Source organism: Phodopus roborovskii, unplaced genomic scaffold (assembly GCF_943737965.1).
Source record: "Phodopus roborovskii unplaced genomic scaffold, PHOROB, whole genome shotgun sequence".
Lineage (NCBI taxonomy): Eukaryota > Metazoa > Chordata > Mammalia > Rodentia > Cricetidae > Phodopus > Phodopus roborovskii.
The window spans coordinates 4,748,311-4,765,479 of record NW_026126541.1 but is presented as its reverse complement, the minus strand read 5'-3'; the positions used below and the strand labels follow the sequence as shown (position 1 = coordinate 4,765,479).

General features: G+C 49.7%; 1 protein-coding gene across 1 annotated transcript in view; it reads left to right on the top strand.

Moving 5' to 3' along the window:
- Positions 1 to 17,169, top strand: part of Habp2 (hyaluronan binding protein 2) — a 36,556-nt gene that overhangs the window by 13,615 nt on the left and 5,772 nt on the right. The window contains exons 6-13 of the mRNA XM_051200023.1: positions 883 to 919; positions 9,978 to 10,085; positions 12,343 to 12,450; positions 13,132 to 13,248; positions 14,052 to 14,171; positions 14,610 to 14,781; positions 15,656 to 15,753; positions 16,668 to 16,923. Of these exons, the coding sequence (XP_051055980.1) occupies positions 883 to 919; positions 9,978 to 10,085; positions 12,343 to 12,450; positions 13,132 to 13,248; positions 14,052 to 14,171; positions 14,610 to 14,781; positions 15,656 to 15,753; positions 16,668 to 16,923 (1,016 nt within the window). The remainder of the gene's footprint in view (positions 1 to 882; positions 920 to 9,977; positions 10,086 to 12,342; positions 12,451 to 13,131; positions 13,249 to 14,051; positions 14,172 to 14,609; positions 14,782 to 15,655; positions 15,754 to 16,667; positions 16,924 to 17,169) is intronic.

Below are 17,169 nucleotides of genomic sequence, written 5' to 3'. Positions count from 1 at the left end.
GGTGTCCCTCAGGCTCTGAGTGAGCAAACAGGTGTAGCCAGGCCTGGGCCCCGCCCTACTCAGCTCAAGTAGAAAAGGCTGAGTACTATTTCCCTGGGTGGAGAGAGACACAAAGCATGGGTCCACACCAGTTCAATGTCAGGAGGTGTGGCAGAGCAGGGAAGCAGATCTGAGGTACAGCCACTGACCATTCTGGGAGTGAGGCTGGAGAAGGCAACACTCCTCCTTGGGGGGGGGGGCTGGGGCCCCCTCCACCCCCACACGGCCCTCCTTCCAGCTCCTCCTCAGCACTCAGGTGATCTCTGTTTCCCATCTCCCGACCTCCAGTGAAACGTGTGTCCCTGCCTCCTTCCCCATAAAAACAGGGCCGAGGGACTGTAAGGCAATAAACAGAGTCACGGTCCCTTTTTTTCTTTTTTACCCCTCCCCTCCCTAGTTTCTTGTGGTCGCTGCTGAAACCTGAAGGAAAGTTAAAGAGTAACGCCACAAGTCTCCTTCCGGGCAGGTGTTTGTTCTATCCCAAGAACACTGGGAAACCTCTGGAGGGTTTTAAGCATTTGTCCACTCCCAATCTACAAGGACAGTCACCCTAAGAATCCCTTAGACGAGAATAAAACCTAAGTGTTCTCCTCCTCCGATGGGGTTGCCATGGGAACACAATGCAACCATGCCACTCATGGTCCAGGAGCAACTGACTAGTTAGTATTGTGGCAGATGGCAGGCAAGCTGTAATGTCCCAACAGGTGTGTGCAGGAGAGAGTGCCTTCCATTAGGCCTGCAGGGAGTCGCCTGTGTCTGGGGCACAGGGACCTCTGGCTTAGGGCCTCTGGGGGAGGCGCCGGCAGCTCTGTCAGATGCTCACTGTGTGGTTTTATTTTTCAGTTCTCGCTGATGTCCTTCATTGCACCCCCAGACCCAGGTGAGTGTGCCATCCGTCACCCCAGGCTTCCAGCAGCCAAGAGCCAGAGCACAGGATCACCTTTCCAGGGTGTCCCAGGAGCCTTCAAAATTTACCCAGAAACCCTGTGGCTGTGTGACATTCGGCACAGCTTTGAGGTGCCAGCCCCGGCCACCTAAGGGAGAAACTGTTAGTATGGCTAAATGCCCTGATTTTACAGAGAAAGAGACTGAGGCTTCTTGTCCATTAGCGATTGAGGGAAAGACCGGGTGTAACTGAGCAAGGGGCCGTCCTACTTACTCCATTCCCCCACAAGGAAGCCAAGACAGGCAGCTCCAGGATGAGCCACCCCAGCGATGCCCCCCCTCGCCCATGGCACCGTTAACTCCACCAATGTCCTTGGGTTTGGTGTGTCCAGAAAACCCATAGGAAGTCTCAGACTAATAACAAGGCACACAGCACCAAGAGCACTTGAGGTAGATGTCATGTCCAGCATGGCATGGTGTTGGGATTGCATTCAAAGCTGGGCATGGTGGTTTGCTCCTGTAATCCCAGCACTTGGGAGATGGGGGTAGTGGGGTCAGGGGTTTGGGACAGGCTTCAGCTACAGAGCAGGTTTGAGGTCAGCCCAGACTATAAGAGACCTTGTCACAAAACAGTCAATTAAAAGAAACCACAAGTACACAAAACAATTGCATCTAAGAGGTTGTGTCATATACTGCCCGACACACAGATTTCCCCTGCCTAGTGTGCAGGGCTATTTCTCACAGGCTCTCTGTCTCTCCCAGACTCTGTCATCGTGCACAATTTCTGTTTCCTCTGCCTAGTGCCCACACCACAGTGGGATGAACAACATCATAGCACCTGCTTGAGTCTGGGGTAGAAATTCCTCTCACTACTTCAAGGGACCAAAGGCAGACATCCCCGCAGGAATAGACTGGATTGGCCATGCACAGAAGACCAGAACAGGCAGCCCGTGCATGGAGATGACAGATGAGATTCAAGTTTGGATAAAGGACTTACTTAGAGCAAAGATGGTACCCATTAGCCAAATCCTGATCAGTCATCAATATTCTTCAGAAAAGAGTTCTGCATAGGCAGAGAGGCACTTCAGAACAGGTGACCCAGACCTTTGGGAATAGAATAGAAATGTGTGCCCATGTGAACATGGACTGCAGAGGGGACTCTGCAACTTTCTCCAAAGCAAGACAGAAAGTGGGAGCCCAGAAGGCTCCAATGCAGGCTCCAGGCATGCGTGGAGTTCGAAGAGAGGTCAAGGCCATTTCCCTGCCGGGCCAAGGGTTCTTGGACCAGAGAAGGAAGAAAGACAGGGCTGTGAATGCCTTGGGATGAACAGAGAAGGAGTCAGGGTATAGAAGAGCCAAGGGACCCAGTTTCAAGTGTCTAAAAAGAAGTTCCACTTGTAGTCCATAGTTGAACTGTGGGGATTAAGAAGTATTGCCTGGCAGTGGTGGCACACACCTTTGATTGCAGCACTTTGGAGGCAGAGGCAGGCGGATCTCAGTGAGTTCAAGGCCATTCTGGCCTCCAAAGCAAGTTCCAGAACAGCTAAGGCTATTACATTGAGAAACCCTGTCTCAAAAAACATAAAGCACAACAAAAGTATCTTTGTGGGCCAGAAAGATAACTCAGTGGATAATATAATTGCTTTAGCATGAGAAATAGTTCCAGAACCCAGGCAAATGCTAGATGGTCATGGCAGCCATCCTATAATTCTTACCTTGGAAGATGGAGACAGGGGGATCCCTATGAGTCTAGCCTTATCCATGAGCTCTGGGTCTGATTAAGAGACCCTGCCTCGATGAGCAAAGTGGAAGGATGATTCTTTGTACCTCTGCCCTCCACGTGCTCATGCCCACACACAAAAATGGGAAGCTACCACAAAGCGCTTTACCACCATCTCCTAGAAAGTTGTACACAGTGTCTCCAGGATTAGACAGTGGGCTGGTTGGATAAGTGTAATGACCCTGTAGACAAGGGAAGGGGTAGATTCATTCCTTCTATGTGTCCATATAAGGGTTAGTTGAGCACATCACAAAACATAGTGTCGGAGTTGACCTACAGACAGGAAGAATCTCCTAAAATTAGAATATTCCAGAATTCAGTGAACTCCCCAACATCAGAGTCATTTAGGGCAAAGACTCAAGTTAGAAAACAACTTACACAGGAGTGGGCAGTGTGGGGTATAGTATGCCAGGACACCGATCTCTACAGACAACTTCTGAGGGTTGGTGAGTAAAGGAAGCAGGCTTGCCCTGGGCCCCCGAGCCTCTCTCCGGGTGCTCTGTTGGCCTCTGGCTGCGGAGTGAAGGCATTAGATTTAAAGCCTCTCCTCATGTGGTCCCATAGTGCATGGGCTTGATCTTTGATGAAATTTATGAGCTCCGTGCTCCCTTCAGACAACAGTCTGTGGAAAAGACACCCGGCTCACGCCCTCAGGCAAGCTTCTTCCTTGGTTGGTCTTTCTGATGCCAATACATGGCAAGGGCCTTGCTAGAGCAGAAGGTGCCTGGTCCCAAGTCCCCAGTGGGTGGCAGAGGAGGTGGCCATCAAACAGCACAAGCTCTGCCCATGTCCCTAAAGCAGGTGACGCACAGCCGGCAGGCCTGCGGAAACACATCTTCAAAGCTGGCTTGGCTCTGCCCAGCACCACAGGCTGTGCCCATCCATCAGCTGTCCTGCGGCTGCCAGCAAGGCTCTCGGCTGTACTCGCCTGCCAGCAGGGCTGACATGCAGGCCGACAGGGCTGGGGTTTGGGAAAGGCCCTCAGAGGAGCCAGCTGTGGCACAGTGATGAATGAAGCCAACCGGGTGACATTCCAGAGGTTTTCATTCCGTTCCACACATCTGGCAAGCTCCTTTAGCAGAGCAGCTGTGAGATTCCCACAGCACTAACTGTGAACTCTTTCCAAGAGGCCCTCACCATGGACCACAGGAATCCTGGAGAGGGCCAAGGGCTTTCTAACCTGAACCACAGAGATGCCAGGCTCATGAAAAGTCGGACACAACTTGGAGTTAGGCGAACCTAGGTGTTTTGATCTGTGGAATAGTAATGACGATTACCCTCGCCACAGAGGTTGAAAGTTAAGTGAAATTTTGTTCATTCATAGTTGTATAGAGTACCCGACACACAGAAAATATTTAATATGTAATAACATTGAAAGTATCTGTGTCAATTCAGGATACCCTAACACTCCTCATAGTTATTTCCAGCTGGGCTCTGATGAAGTGGTAAGGCCATGGGTTTCTTTTTATATCTAATATAAAAGCCTCCAAGAGCACCCTGTGTCCCCAAGGGTCCCTCTTTTTTAGTAGTTCAGAAGAGGTCTCGAGTAACCTGATGTGAGCCCCAAGAAGCCCTTGTATGTGTGCATGCATATTTGTGGACTCCAGAGGGCAACCTCAGGCATACTCCTGTTTGTGAGCTAGACTCTCTCTCTCTCTCTCTCTCTCTCTCTCTCTCTCTCTCTCTCTATCTATCTATCTATCTATCTCTCTATCTCTAACCCCTCTCTCTGTCTCATTTGTTTGTGTGTGTGCATGTGTATATACAAATAGATAGATAGATGATAGATAGATGATAGATAGACAGATGATAGATAGATAGATAATAGGTAGATAGATAGATGATAGATAGATTGATTGATGATAGGTAGATGATAGATTGATAGATGATTTGATAGATAGATAGATAATAGGTAGGTAGATAGATAGGTAGATAGATAGGTAGATGATAGATGCTCATGTATGATGGACACATGTGCATACATGCTGCAATGTTGGAGGTCAGAGGGTCACCTCACCTTTCACTTTGCTTGAGGTACAGTCTCATTTTGATAGCCATGAATGAGGAATACCAGGCTACCTGACCCACATTTTCTGAGGATTCTGAGATGGGTCTCTTACTGGTCTGGAACTCCATAGTGGGCTAGCCTGGCTGACCCAGGGGTCACACTGTCTCTGTCTCTTGGGCACTAGGGTTAGAAGTTTATGAACTGTGCCCCCAACCCTGCGCACGCTCTTTTAAATGTGGACTCTGGGGGTTGCATTCAGGCTCCCTTCCTTTCTGGGAAGGCTCTTTACCATTCCCCTCTCCAAAGCAGAGGCAGTTTTCTCCAACCTGCCAGAGGGGGCCCAGATTCCATGGCAGGCAACTGTCCCTTTCTACCCAGAAAACAGTTAGACAACTTTATAGATGTGTAGAGAGCTCATCAGGGGTTTTCAAAGGGTGCAAATCTCACCCTTTTTCTAGCGAAGGTTCCCATTCATACTGTGTTAAGGTAGGCCAATCAGAAGGCAGGGAGGCGTGGTCATGAGGAAAATCAATCTGTTGCATGTGACAGCTACATACACATAGGGCTCTGTGCTGAGCAGCGTAGGGAAGAAAAAGGGCAGAAGTGGCCCCGTTGTTAAGATTCAAGGAAATAAACCAGATAGATGGGTTAAGCCCCAAAGAGAAACAAAGAGGTTCCAGCAAGGACATCCACAGCCAATGAGACAGAGAGGAATGCCCTTGTGTCCTAACCCCCAATCCCATGAACAACCCAGTGTGTCCATCAAGTATGTCCGTTGTTGTTGCATAATATAGGACCTCAAACTTGGAGATGGCAGTCGATGGCCATGTATTTAGATGTTGATTCCTTGGGTTAGCAGTGAGTCTGGGTTCTGCTGGAAGTTCTGGTCTATACCAGGTTTAGTTAGTTGATCTGAGCTGGATTTCCTTGCATGTTCAGCCAGTGGGAGGTTGGTCTGGCATCTTGTTTTGCTATTGGCTGGCTTTCTCATGTTTAAGGCCACTTCTGGTCATGCTGCTGACTCATGTGACAACATTGGTCAGACTAAGGAGTCAGGAGGGTCCAGGGAAGTGGGCAGGAAGAGCAGGAGAAAGGATGGAGGAGGGGAGGGGAGGAAGGAGAAGGAGAAGGCAAGAAGGCAGCCATGAAGGTTCTCGGGGTCAGCCTTAGAACAGGTGCACTGTTTCAACCATAGATGCTGAAGCAAGTCCCGGTCGCCCCAGACCAAGGGGAGGGACATGATGAACTGGGAGTCCAGTCCTGATTTCAGAGAGTACAGATTCGTGTAGGGTAGAGAATCGGGGGCATCCTTGTCATCAGATTGGTTCAAGCCAAGTGTCCAACCCTGAAAGTGAAGGCACCAAGGCTCCATGTAGGCACACCTGACTTCTCCCTCTACACCGCGCTTCGGTCTCCTCGTTCTGCTCTCTTCCTCAAGGCCGTTCCGACTGGAGGTTCCTCTATGACCATGCCATACTCGTGTCATAGTATGCCATGGCTGGCACCGGTGCCTTCCGCTCCTTGGCACAACACTTCCTCCTTTGCAGGTTTGCTACACCCTGTTCACACACAGTAGGACGGAGTGCACACAGGACACAAGGGATGGGAATCCGCCCAACTGGAAAGGCCTCGGCAGCAGGCCCACACTGCCTCTCTCCCCCATGAATGGTTTCTTCTTTCCTGGAGATCACGACCTGCCAAGCCTTCTATCACTGAATCCATTTCAGCCTAGGACCTGGGGCCCTCACATCCTGTAGGGACTTCTTGCCTTGCTCTGAAGGATTTGATCCAGGGCTGGCATGTTTCCATTGCTCTTCAGCTCACTGAAAAATGAGCGCACCTTGCACATAGGACTAGGCTCAAGTCCAAATCCCACGACAGGCCTTTTGCCTGTCCCCTAAAATGTCACAGTCTTCCACATGTGTAAGCATGTCCTCTGTTTAAGGTGTGTGTGTGTGTGTGTGTGTGTGTGTGTGTGAGAGAGAGAGAGAGAGAGAGAGAGAGAGAGAGAGAGACTGGTAAGGGAATGTGTACAGGTTTGTGTTCATTGATTTTTATATGTGTGGGTGGTATGTTTGTGTGTACATGCCCATGTGTGTATGGTTGCAAAGTGTACATGTACAGATCTGAGTGTTTCATGTGATTGTGTGTGCTTGTATGTAGGCACACACGCATTTATTCACTTGTGTCTGCATGTTAGTTCCTGAAATCGGGACTCATTGGACCTAACCCTCACCATTTCAGCAAGAGCAGCAGGCTTGTGTGCTCCAGGGATCTTCCGCCCCCACCCCCTGCCCCAGCGCTAGGACCATACGGATCCTCTGAGATCTGAGCTCAGGTCTCAAGCTTGAGCAGAGAGCCTTCTACCAACTGAGCCCTCTCCCTAACCACAAAACAGGGGTGTGGGAGGGGATCCTCAACAATACTCAAGATTAGCCAATGTGCCCTCAATCCATGGGACTATTGAGAGGGGTCTAGGAAAGACTAGAACCCCGAAAGACCTTTATCTATAAACATGTATAGGAAAAGCCAAAGTAAGTCCTCCAGTGAAAACAGAGATAAATCAACATTGCAATCAGCTCTCTGTCTCCTTCAAATGTCAGTTGGAAATCTTCCATGGCCAACTTGGAAAAACATTTCCCCCTCCTTCCTCTCCCCCTTTCTCTGCTTTATCGTATTTATGGAAGGAGACTTCATTGCTCCAGGGAGACTGTGGCCTCATCTCTAGCCTAGATCCTCATCTCTGGAGAGGTGGCCTCCTCTGGGAACATTTTCATCCTGGGGAAAGCAGCCAGGGACAAATAATGAGCAAGAAAAGAGAGTCTTGTCTTGACACTGTGATAAATGAGGTGAAACTTTGCCAAGGAACCAGTTTGGTGTATTCAAAAAAGAAATAAAAAGATAATTCCATTTTAATGGGAAATATAAGACGGCCATTGTGCAAAAGTCAAATTATCAGAAACCATGGATGCAAAGACTATATATATAAGAGTGTTGGGGAGATCTTGAGACAGTGCGCTTGGTAAGCAGGCTTGGGGGTAAGCAGGCTTGGGTAGAGAGCGCCCTCCACGCCAGCACTGACGCTGTTGGGTGGCCTTTCAGGCCAGGTGTCACGTTTGTTCCTGCCTCATTATCCTGTCTCTCTGGAGAGTCTCCTCACAGCTGCCAACTTGCCATCCTCTCGTCAGCAGCAAAGGGCAGAGTGAACTCAACTTTCTTCCCCTTGCAAACTTCTCTCCACCACTCACAGAGCCTCCAGCTCTTTCCAAGGCTCCACACAGCCAAAGGTTTGACTTCAGACATACACACACCTGTTTGACTGTCTAACTGAACTTTCCACTTGTAGACATCACCACATTCTGTCTCCATTGGTAACCAAGGTCCCAGAACAGTCTGAGGGCTGTACTTGGGTGGTTGTTAAGTAGCAGGCTGGACATTCAGTGGGGATACTTGCTTAAGTGTGTGTGTGTGATTGTGTGTGTGTTTGTGGGTGTGTGTATGTGACTGTGTGTATGTGTGAGTGTGTGTGAGTATATGAGTGTGTATTGTGTGACTGTGTGTTAGTGTATGTGGGTGTGTGAGTGTGTATTGTGTGACTGTGTGTGAGTATGTGAGTGTGTTTGTGAGTGTGTGTAAGTATGTGAGTGTGTGTGAATGTGTCTCTGTGTGTGTTTGTGTGTGTGAGTATGTGTGTGAGTGTGTGTATGAGTGTGTGTGTGTGTGTGTGTAAAGCAATGGAAGGAGCTAATTAAATCAATGGAGCACTATCATTGAACTAGAAAGACATGGTGATTCACAGAGACAGACTTTAGTTTAAATCTAGCTGTGAATTAGCTATGAGACCTTGAGTGTGTTGCTTATCCTCTCTGAGTATCAGCTCCCACAATTTAAAGCATAGCCAACATATACTTCCCAGAATTTTTTTTTTTTTTTTTGAGATAGGGTCCCATGTGTCCCAGCCTGACCTCCAACTCTCTCTACAGCCAATGATGGCTTGAATCTTTGACCCTTTGCCTTTGCCTCCTAGATTCTGCTGTGATGCTGTTTATTGTTAACATGACAACTTCTGAACTTATCTAGGAGACAAAGCCCGGGGCCCACCTGTGAGGGATTGTTTTCTGCCTAGGCATGCATATGAGGGAGTGTGTTGATAGCGTTCATTGAGGACAGTGACACCATTTGCTTTAGACCTAGATGGTCTAAAGTAGAGACAGTGAGCCAAGCGCTAGCATTCATTCATCCCCGTGCTCTGATCGTTGATCCAGCGAGACCAGTGCTTCAGGGCCTTGCTGTTGTGATTTCCCCGACATGGGGACTAGACCCTGAACCATGAGCCAGAATAAAACCCACTTTCTTAAGATGACTTTGTTGGGATTGAGGCGTGTGTGTGCGCGCACGCACGTGCGTGTGTGCGTGTGTGCGTGTGTGCGTGCATGTGTGCGTGCGTGTGTGTGTGCGCGTGTGTGTGCGTGCATGCGTGCGTGTGTGCGTGCGTGCGTGCGTGTGTGTTTCCATAGCACATTGAAAGAAACTAAGACATTTGGGATTACAGGTGTGTACCACCACAGCCATTTCATACAGAGCTGGGATCAAGTCTAGGGTTCCCTGCATACAAAGGCAAGCAAGCACTCTACCAAATGAGCAGCTACATCCCTGGAACAGCTTCTCGGACTTTTATGAGGGTCAAGGAAAGTGTACCTGCAAGTGGTTAGCACACGGCCTTGTAAAGGCTCAGTAAAGAATAGCGGTTAAATGCTCTGTAGATGCCACTGAGAGATGTTTGGCGGAAGAGGGAAGTGACAAGGGTCTTGGACTTCACTAAGCTGAGGTGACTAATGAAGCCTCGAGAGAAATACTATCCACAAAGCTGCTAGGGAGGCTCCATGGCAGTGTCCTGTGCTCCAGCCCTGGCAGAGGCTATGCAGAACTATGAAGGCCTGAAGGGCCATTGGATGCTTCCTGCTGTGTTCAGAGCTGAGAACCCAAGGCATGGAGAAATCAGTGGGTGGGAAGTTGGGATTTGATCTCCTTCTCTATTTCTAGTCAGGTACTGACATGCCAAATATCAGCACTGGACCAGTTGCTGAACCTTAACACCCCCCAAATTAAACACCCCCAAGCCTGACCTTCCTGTCTTCCTGCATCACTGGGGATGTGTAATTCCTCCTTAAAGATACTGCATTTTCTGGGGTGTCCCCTAAGCCAAAGACTGACTTCCTCAGGCCCTAATGACTAGGCTGTCTTCTGTCCTTCCCTGCCCTGCAGATTGGAAGCCGGATGACTATTACAGCTACGAGCTTTCCAGCCCAGACGAAGTCCCCAGGGTCATGCCGACCTCCCCTGAGAACCCTGATTGGTACTATGCAGACGATGGTGGGTGCCGATTGGAGGGAGCCACCATGACTGAAGGAATTTATATGTGACCATATGCAGGAGCTTCCCCCTCCCTCCTCTCTGCCCACATGGTAAAATAGGCATGGGAGAGCTTCATGGGCTGGGTTTCCTCCTGCTGCATCCTACACTCAGGACAGGGAAGGTGCTAAGAAGCGTCTACCCTCGAGTGATAAGTGAAGTAAGGGAGGCTAAGGGAGGAACAGACTTGACCTAGGCCACACTGTAAGGCAATGCCCATCATCTGGCTCCCCCCAGCACTGTGAGGAGAAGTCAAGTCCAAAGTCCAAAGGCCAGCGCTGTGTCTGGCCTAAGCTAAGTCCTAACGGTGCAGAAGAACCTAGGGTTTCTTTGAGCACTTAGACTGCAGCATCCACAGTGTGGATTTGAGAGTTCCCCTGCTTCTCCATCTTAGCCCTTTTCCTTTCTCTTCCTTTCTCCTTTTGCTACTTATAATCTCTCTCTCTGTCTCCTCTCTCTCTCTCTGTCTCTCCTCTCTCTCTCTGTCTCTCCTCCCTCTCTCTGTGTGTCTCCTCTCTCTCTCTGTCTCTCCTCTCTCTCTCTCTGTGTGTGTGTGTATATGTAAGTTTTGTGTATGTTGGGGTGTGTATGTGTAAATGTGCTTGTGCATGTGTACATATAAAGGCCAGTGGCCACCCCTGGTGTTCTTTCTCAGGAGCCATCTGCCTTGATTTCGGAGTCAGGGCCTCTCACTGGCCTGAGCTTACCCTGATTGAACTTTGCGGGCTGACCAGTGGGGTCCCGCTATGTCAGAGACCAGTGAGCCCCAGGGTTCTGCTCGTTTCTGCCTCCTGGGTGCTGGGATTGTAAGTAGTTGCTACCATGCCCAGCTTTTTATTCAGAATGTTTTCACAGCTTTTAGAGTGTGTGTATCAATGATTGTGTATATGAATTTGTATGTTTATATGTATGTGTGAGTGAAAATGACTGTATATAGTGTATGCATATGTGAGTGTGGTTGTGTGTATGATTGTGTGCATATCTGAATATATATCTAATATATGTGATTGTGGTTGTGTGTATATATGTGAATGCGGTTGTATGTGTATCTGGGTGTATATGTGAATGTGGTTGCATGTGTATGTGTAAGTGTGGTTGTATGTGTGTATTTGTATATATGTGAGTGTGGCTTTATGTGTATATGAGTGTGGTTGTATGTGTGTATATGTGTGTGTGTGAATGTAGTTTTGTGTGTGTATATGCATATGAGTATAGGTGTGTCTGTTTTGCGGGCGTGTGTGTGTGCGTGCGTGCGTGCGTGTGTGTGTGTGTGTGTGTGTGTGAGTGTGGTTGTGTACATGTGCATGTATTCACATGCTTGGTTTTGGTATATGGCTTCTTAGACTGACCAATAGGGCAAAAAGGGAAATAAGAAGCTGGGTCCAGGCAAAGCCATGTGACTGAGCCAAGAGAAGGCGTGGAAAGCGCTTAGCAGCTGGCATAAAAGCTGCGCTCTTGCAAAGTGGCCTGGAAGGCAGGGCCAAGATACAGGGTACCAGGAGAGCATCAGAGAGACCATCAAAACAGGAGCCGGGCCCCAGGATCCTACTTCCTGAACCAGAGGACAATGCGTGTGAGCAAAGGACAAAGAATTCCCCAAGGGAAGATCCATTCAGACAGCCATGAAAAAGCCAACGGCACAGATGAAATGTGACAAAATCTCACTGAACAAGGAGTTGAAGAAAGATGAAGGCCACTGGGTCACTTCCTCTGTGCCGTCAATTCTCTGTCACCCTCTTGCCTTTGCTCTCCTGATGTTCAGAAAGCCTGTGTTCCGTGAGGGGTGGGTTAGCTTTGCACACTCCTGCCTGACCTCCACCCCTGGGCACTGTAAGTAGGGGAGGTCCTCGGGCTTGTGAAATGCCTTCAGCATCAGAGAGACAGACCCCAGTGTACTCCCAGCAAGGTGGGGGGAGAAGCACATTCAGGAGAGGAAGGGAACTTTCTCAATGAGAGAGCCTGGTCCAAAGCGGGGCTGAGGGACACAGTGACAATTGTGTCTGCCTGCCTCCCCTCGGGCTCCCCTGCATCCCTCTTCCCGGGCATGTGACTGAAGTTGCCCTTGATCTTGAAGGATGATACATGTTTTCCCCTTTGTCCAGGCAACAGTTCTATTGTTAACTTTTCGTTTGGGGCAGGAGGCCAACATTAGGGGAGAAGTGAGGCCTCTCTGCCGATTCCCGTCTCTCTGACCTTGACTTCTGCCTTTGTGTCTTAGATCCATGCCAGTCCAACCCCTGCGAGCATGGTGGGGACTGTCTCATCAGAGGGGACACCTTCCGTTGTAACTGCCCAGCCCCCTTCTCGGGAAGTCGGTGTCAGAATGGTGAGTCCATTCCTTTCTGTTCCCTACAGGTGAAGCATGAAGCCCCCTGGCCCCTGTCTAGGGTGGTGGGGAGGCACTGGATGAGGCTGGAGCAAAGGTTACAATTGCATCTGTGACCATGCATGGTAATGTCAGGCCTCCATCTCTGTCCACTCTGCCGCCATGCTTCGGCGTGGACTCGTGGGTCCATTCTGCAGAGAAAGAGACGGGAGACACAGCATCTAACCCAAAGACGGCCCACACTGGGAAATTTGCTTCTAGACTAACCACAACAGAGAAATACGATCCAGAAATCAGATGGCAGGAAGGGCTCAGGGCTCAGGGCCAGTGTGAGAGGGGTGGACAGAAGGTGCAGTCATGTCCCTGACCACACAAGTTAGGGTGTGAGCAGTGCCCTGACTCCTGCTCTGAGCTTTTCCATCCGCTACCCTCCTGGTGTCTGCATTTAGAACTCTTGTAGAGCTGTGCATCACTGTAAATAAAGGTACAGCAAGAAGCCTTGTTTAGGTTAAGGGAGAAACCTTACCCTGGAACAGCCTGGCATTTCAGAACTGTGGACAAAGCTACAGACACAGTCAGCTGCTCCCACCACTAAAACTGAGGTAAACATGTGCCCCTCTAAGTCAAATGTGCACCAAATAGTGCCGACCCTCATTCTCTACTTCTGCAAATCTCATACAGCCCAAAACAAGTGCAAGGACAACCCGTGTCTCCAGGGCGAATGCCTCATTACCCAGAAGCCTCCTTACTACCGCTGTGCCTGCAAATACCCCTACACGGGGCCAAACTGCTCCAAAGGTGGGTGACAGGGGTCTTCTACACGAAATGTTTTCTCTGCCGTAACCGGTGCCCACGGCGTCTGCATCTTACTGTATGGAAGTGGGTCAGAAGTTTTTGTGGCACTCTTAATTATGATTTAAAAAAAAAAAAGGTAACCTTCCTTGGAGAACTAAAGGAGAATTCACTAGTATCTGCATTCCTAAACACACACACACACACACCACCACCACCGCCTTCACACACACACACACACACACACACACACACACACACGCATGCATGCATGCACACACACACACTGAGCACTGATCTGTTCCTGAGATGGGTTGTGTGAGGGAGTCACACACTGAGTCTCAGCTGTGAGAAGGACACCATCCCAAGAGATTCACTCCTCTATGCAAGGAGGAAATTCATAGGTTAAGAACCTGCAATTCTGAGACATTAACTCGTCCATAGTCAAGCAGCTCTCACCGGCACATACAAGTTTCTGCCCAGCTCAGACTATTTGAAAACTTCCAGATCTGCCTATGCCTCTGGCTGCTGTTCCTTACTTGGTAACCCATATACACAGCTTATTTGTGGGGACAGGGGTTGGTTTTTTTTTGTTTGTTTTTCTCCCTTGCTTGGCCCCCATCCATATGGCTTACCCACACTGTTCTATGTCCTTTGGGTTTCTGTGACATTTGCTAGTGTGTCAATGATCTGTCTGTGCCTTTGGCGTACCATCCTTTGGAAGAGGGTGACCCCAGAAGTGTGCCACCATCATGGCTGCTACGTCTCCTCCTAACCTGCCCTCGGGGCTCCATTTCCTGTCTTCACAGTGCTTCCTGCCTGCAGACCAAATCCCTGCCAGCACGGGGGGATCTGCTCCCGACACAGGCGGAGGTCCAGGGTTAGCTGTGCCTGTCCGGACCACTACAGGGGGAAATTTTGTGAAATAGGTAGGGATCTTCACAACCATGTCATCAAAGACAAGCGAGACCTAGAGGCCTTTTCTGTTCAAGTGTCTCGTAAGCATAGGGTTCTTTTTCCCAAGCTCTGCAACTCCTCACTCTTCCAACCTCGGGACAGAGCTTGGAGGTCCGGGTGGAGGGTTGATTTGCACGCACCACACCCCAGACCATCACCTCTTTGTCAGGACCTCATCGGGGCCCCTTTCCACCTCCCCTAGTCATTTTGTAATCACCCACCTCCTCAACTGGGGTATTTCATGTTTTTAATTCAGGTTGAATGTGGGACACTTTGGAGCTTTGTGATGAAACCCAAAGACAATACATAGTCAGGCCCAGTCTCGTGACCCATTTGGTATTCCCACCAACGCTTATTGGGGAAACGTGTCCATGACTGACAGTGCTCACAGACGGCCTGTTCTCTCCAAGGTCCGGACGACTGTTATGTCGGTGACGGCTACTCTTACCGAGGCAAAGTGAGCAGGACAGTCAACCAGAACCCATGCCTTTACTGGAACTCACACCTCCTCTTGCAGGAGAATTACAACATGTTCATGGAGGACGCTGGGGCCCACGGGATCGCAGAACACAACTTCTGCAGGTACAATCACTGTCTCCTGTAGGAAAAGATTTCGAGCCTGCAGCCTTTCTGAGCAGGAGATTATCCTTCCCAGGATAGGCATGGCTGCACTACTATAACAGCAAGAACTCCCCTAGTCTCAGGGGCTTGCATGCATGGAAGATCATTTCTTACTAATGCTGCATGTGTCTGAGGAGGCTGAGGACCAAACAGGGTGTCTGGTGAGCATTATAATCCTGCCCAGAATGGTTGTGCTCTCTAGTAAGGAGAGTGTAATGACCTTTCCTGGAGATGACTAGACTTTCCTGGTCCTCTGTCTCCGGCCACTTTGCCCATTTCCTTGTTCTAACCTTTTGTCTAACCAAGGCCAATGACTTAAAGTGAGCTGCATATAGAGAGTGGGGATGTTTTGCTTGGTTTTGAATGGTTCCTGTTCTCCTCATGCTCACTGTGAGATGGTTTCTTGTGGTCCAGTCTTCATGGGGAAACCCCATGACAACTTCACAAAGGCTTCTCGTGCCTGGAGTTCAGAGCTTGGGGCCAGGCAGGATTCCAGGTCTCATCTTGTCTCTCGGTCTGTAGTCCATTTCTAAGCATGTGGAGAAGAGCTCTTCAATGGGATTCTCATTTCTCCCATGAAAGGGTCCCCATGTCCCTTGGTCCAGGATAAAGGTTGGAAACTACTTCCTGGTCCTCGGGATACTCGTCTGGAAGTTTAGACTTTGCCAAACTTCTGTGACCACGCTCGCATGCCAAAGTTTGCTAACCTATCAGAGGACTCAAATGAAGACTGTTAGCCAGACTGCGGGGACTGGGCGTCCCCTGATTAGGGTGTTTTCACAGTGTTTAGGCCTCCAAGCTTTGACAGTCAGTCACTTTGATTTCTTTGCTTTAGAAACCCAGATGGAGACCACAAGCCCTGGTGTTTCGTTAAGGTTAACAGTGAGAAGGTGAAATGGGAATACTGTGATGTCACAGTCTGTGCGGCCCCAGGTAAGTCTGTCCACGGCTATCCAGAGGGCCCTGAGATGATGAAGTGACATTCCCGGAACCTGACCACTCCCATCCCACAGTGACGTCCACATCACTCCTACTCCTCTGTAGCCCGAGGGACCCTTCCGTCGTCTCTAGAACTTCCCCTCCCACCCCCAGTCGGCATCCTCAGCGTCACCTGCTGGTGGTCATTCGCTGTGTGTCAGATGTGTGCAGTGGCCATCGCTGTTGGGTCCTCGTGGCCTCTCAGGATGAACGACGGTCTGAAGCCCAGCTTCTCATTCTCCCCGACTCACCTTTGCGCCCACATCTGAAATGGCACGCCCCATCGATCTGACCAATGCCTTTCTCATTGTTCTGAGGCATCTGTCTGTGATCTGTCATGTCTGCTTTTGTCTGTTTCTGGGCAGTCTTTGGGACCTGACCCCAAGCAGCCCTTCCTCTGACAACCCCTCTTGATCTCTTGAATCTGGTGTCATTTCTCTCTCTGAACAACCTCCAGGGACGGAACAAGGTCACAGCCTCACAAACCATTGCCACAGCTTTCCGAGTAGCCGCTTATTCCCCTATTCTACTAAAACAGCCCCAAGACATAATGATGCCATAACTAGGCTTGCTACATGATGGATTTGTATATTTTACATGTGCGTTTGTAGATCCTAGGAGCAAGCGCTCCAAAATATGAAAAAAAAAAAAAAACAGCAACATCTTTATCGTGAATTCTAAGAACTTGCTTCATATTAACTTAAGTTGTCCAACAAACCTCGGTCCCTCACCAAACAGAACCCTGAAGGTGTTTGGTGTCTTGGCTCTGGATGCCTGGTTAGAATGTGGCCAGAGTCACGACTCTAGCTGTGACCTCTGCAGGAACAGGGGGGGCTGGCTCATGTAACTCATCTTCATGTGCCCCGCAGATACTCCTGACCCAGAGGGAAGCCTTCTGGAGCCCGGGATAGAGCTGCCAGGGTTCGACTCCTGTGGGAAGACAGAGATAGCCGAGCACGCGGTCAAGCGTATCTATGGGGGCTTTAAGAGCACTGCAGGCAAGCACCCATGGCAGGTGTCCTTGCAGACCTCACTGCCGCTGACCACCTCCATGCCCCAAGGCCACTTCTGTGGGGGCGCCCTGATTCACCCCTGCTGGGTACTCACCGCAGCCCACTGTACTGAGTAGGTGCCCACAAGAAGGGGGGCAGCGTGACTGGGGTGCACACAGGCTCTCTTCCCATTAAGTGGTATCTTGGAAGTTTTCACAGGACTGGGACTAGACGCACCAGAGGGGAAAGAAGGGAATCTTGAAATGAGTGGGGACATAGCAGCCATGGGTTACAACAGCTGTTCCACGTAGTCAGCTACCATACCAAGAGTGGTTAATTGTGATGTCCGTGATGCCTTTAGCACAGCGGCCTTTCCACA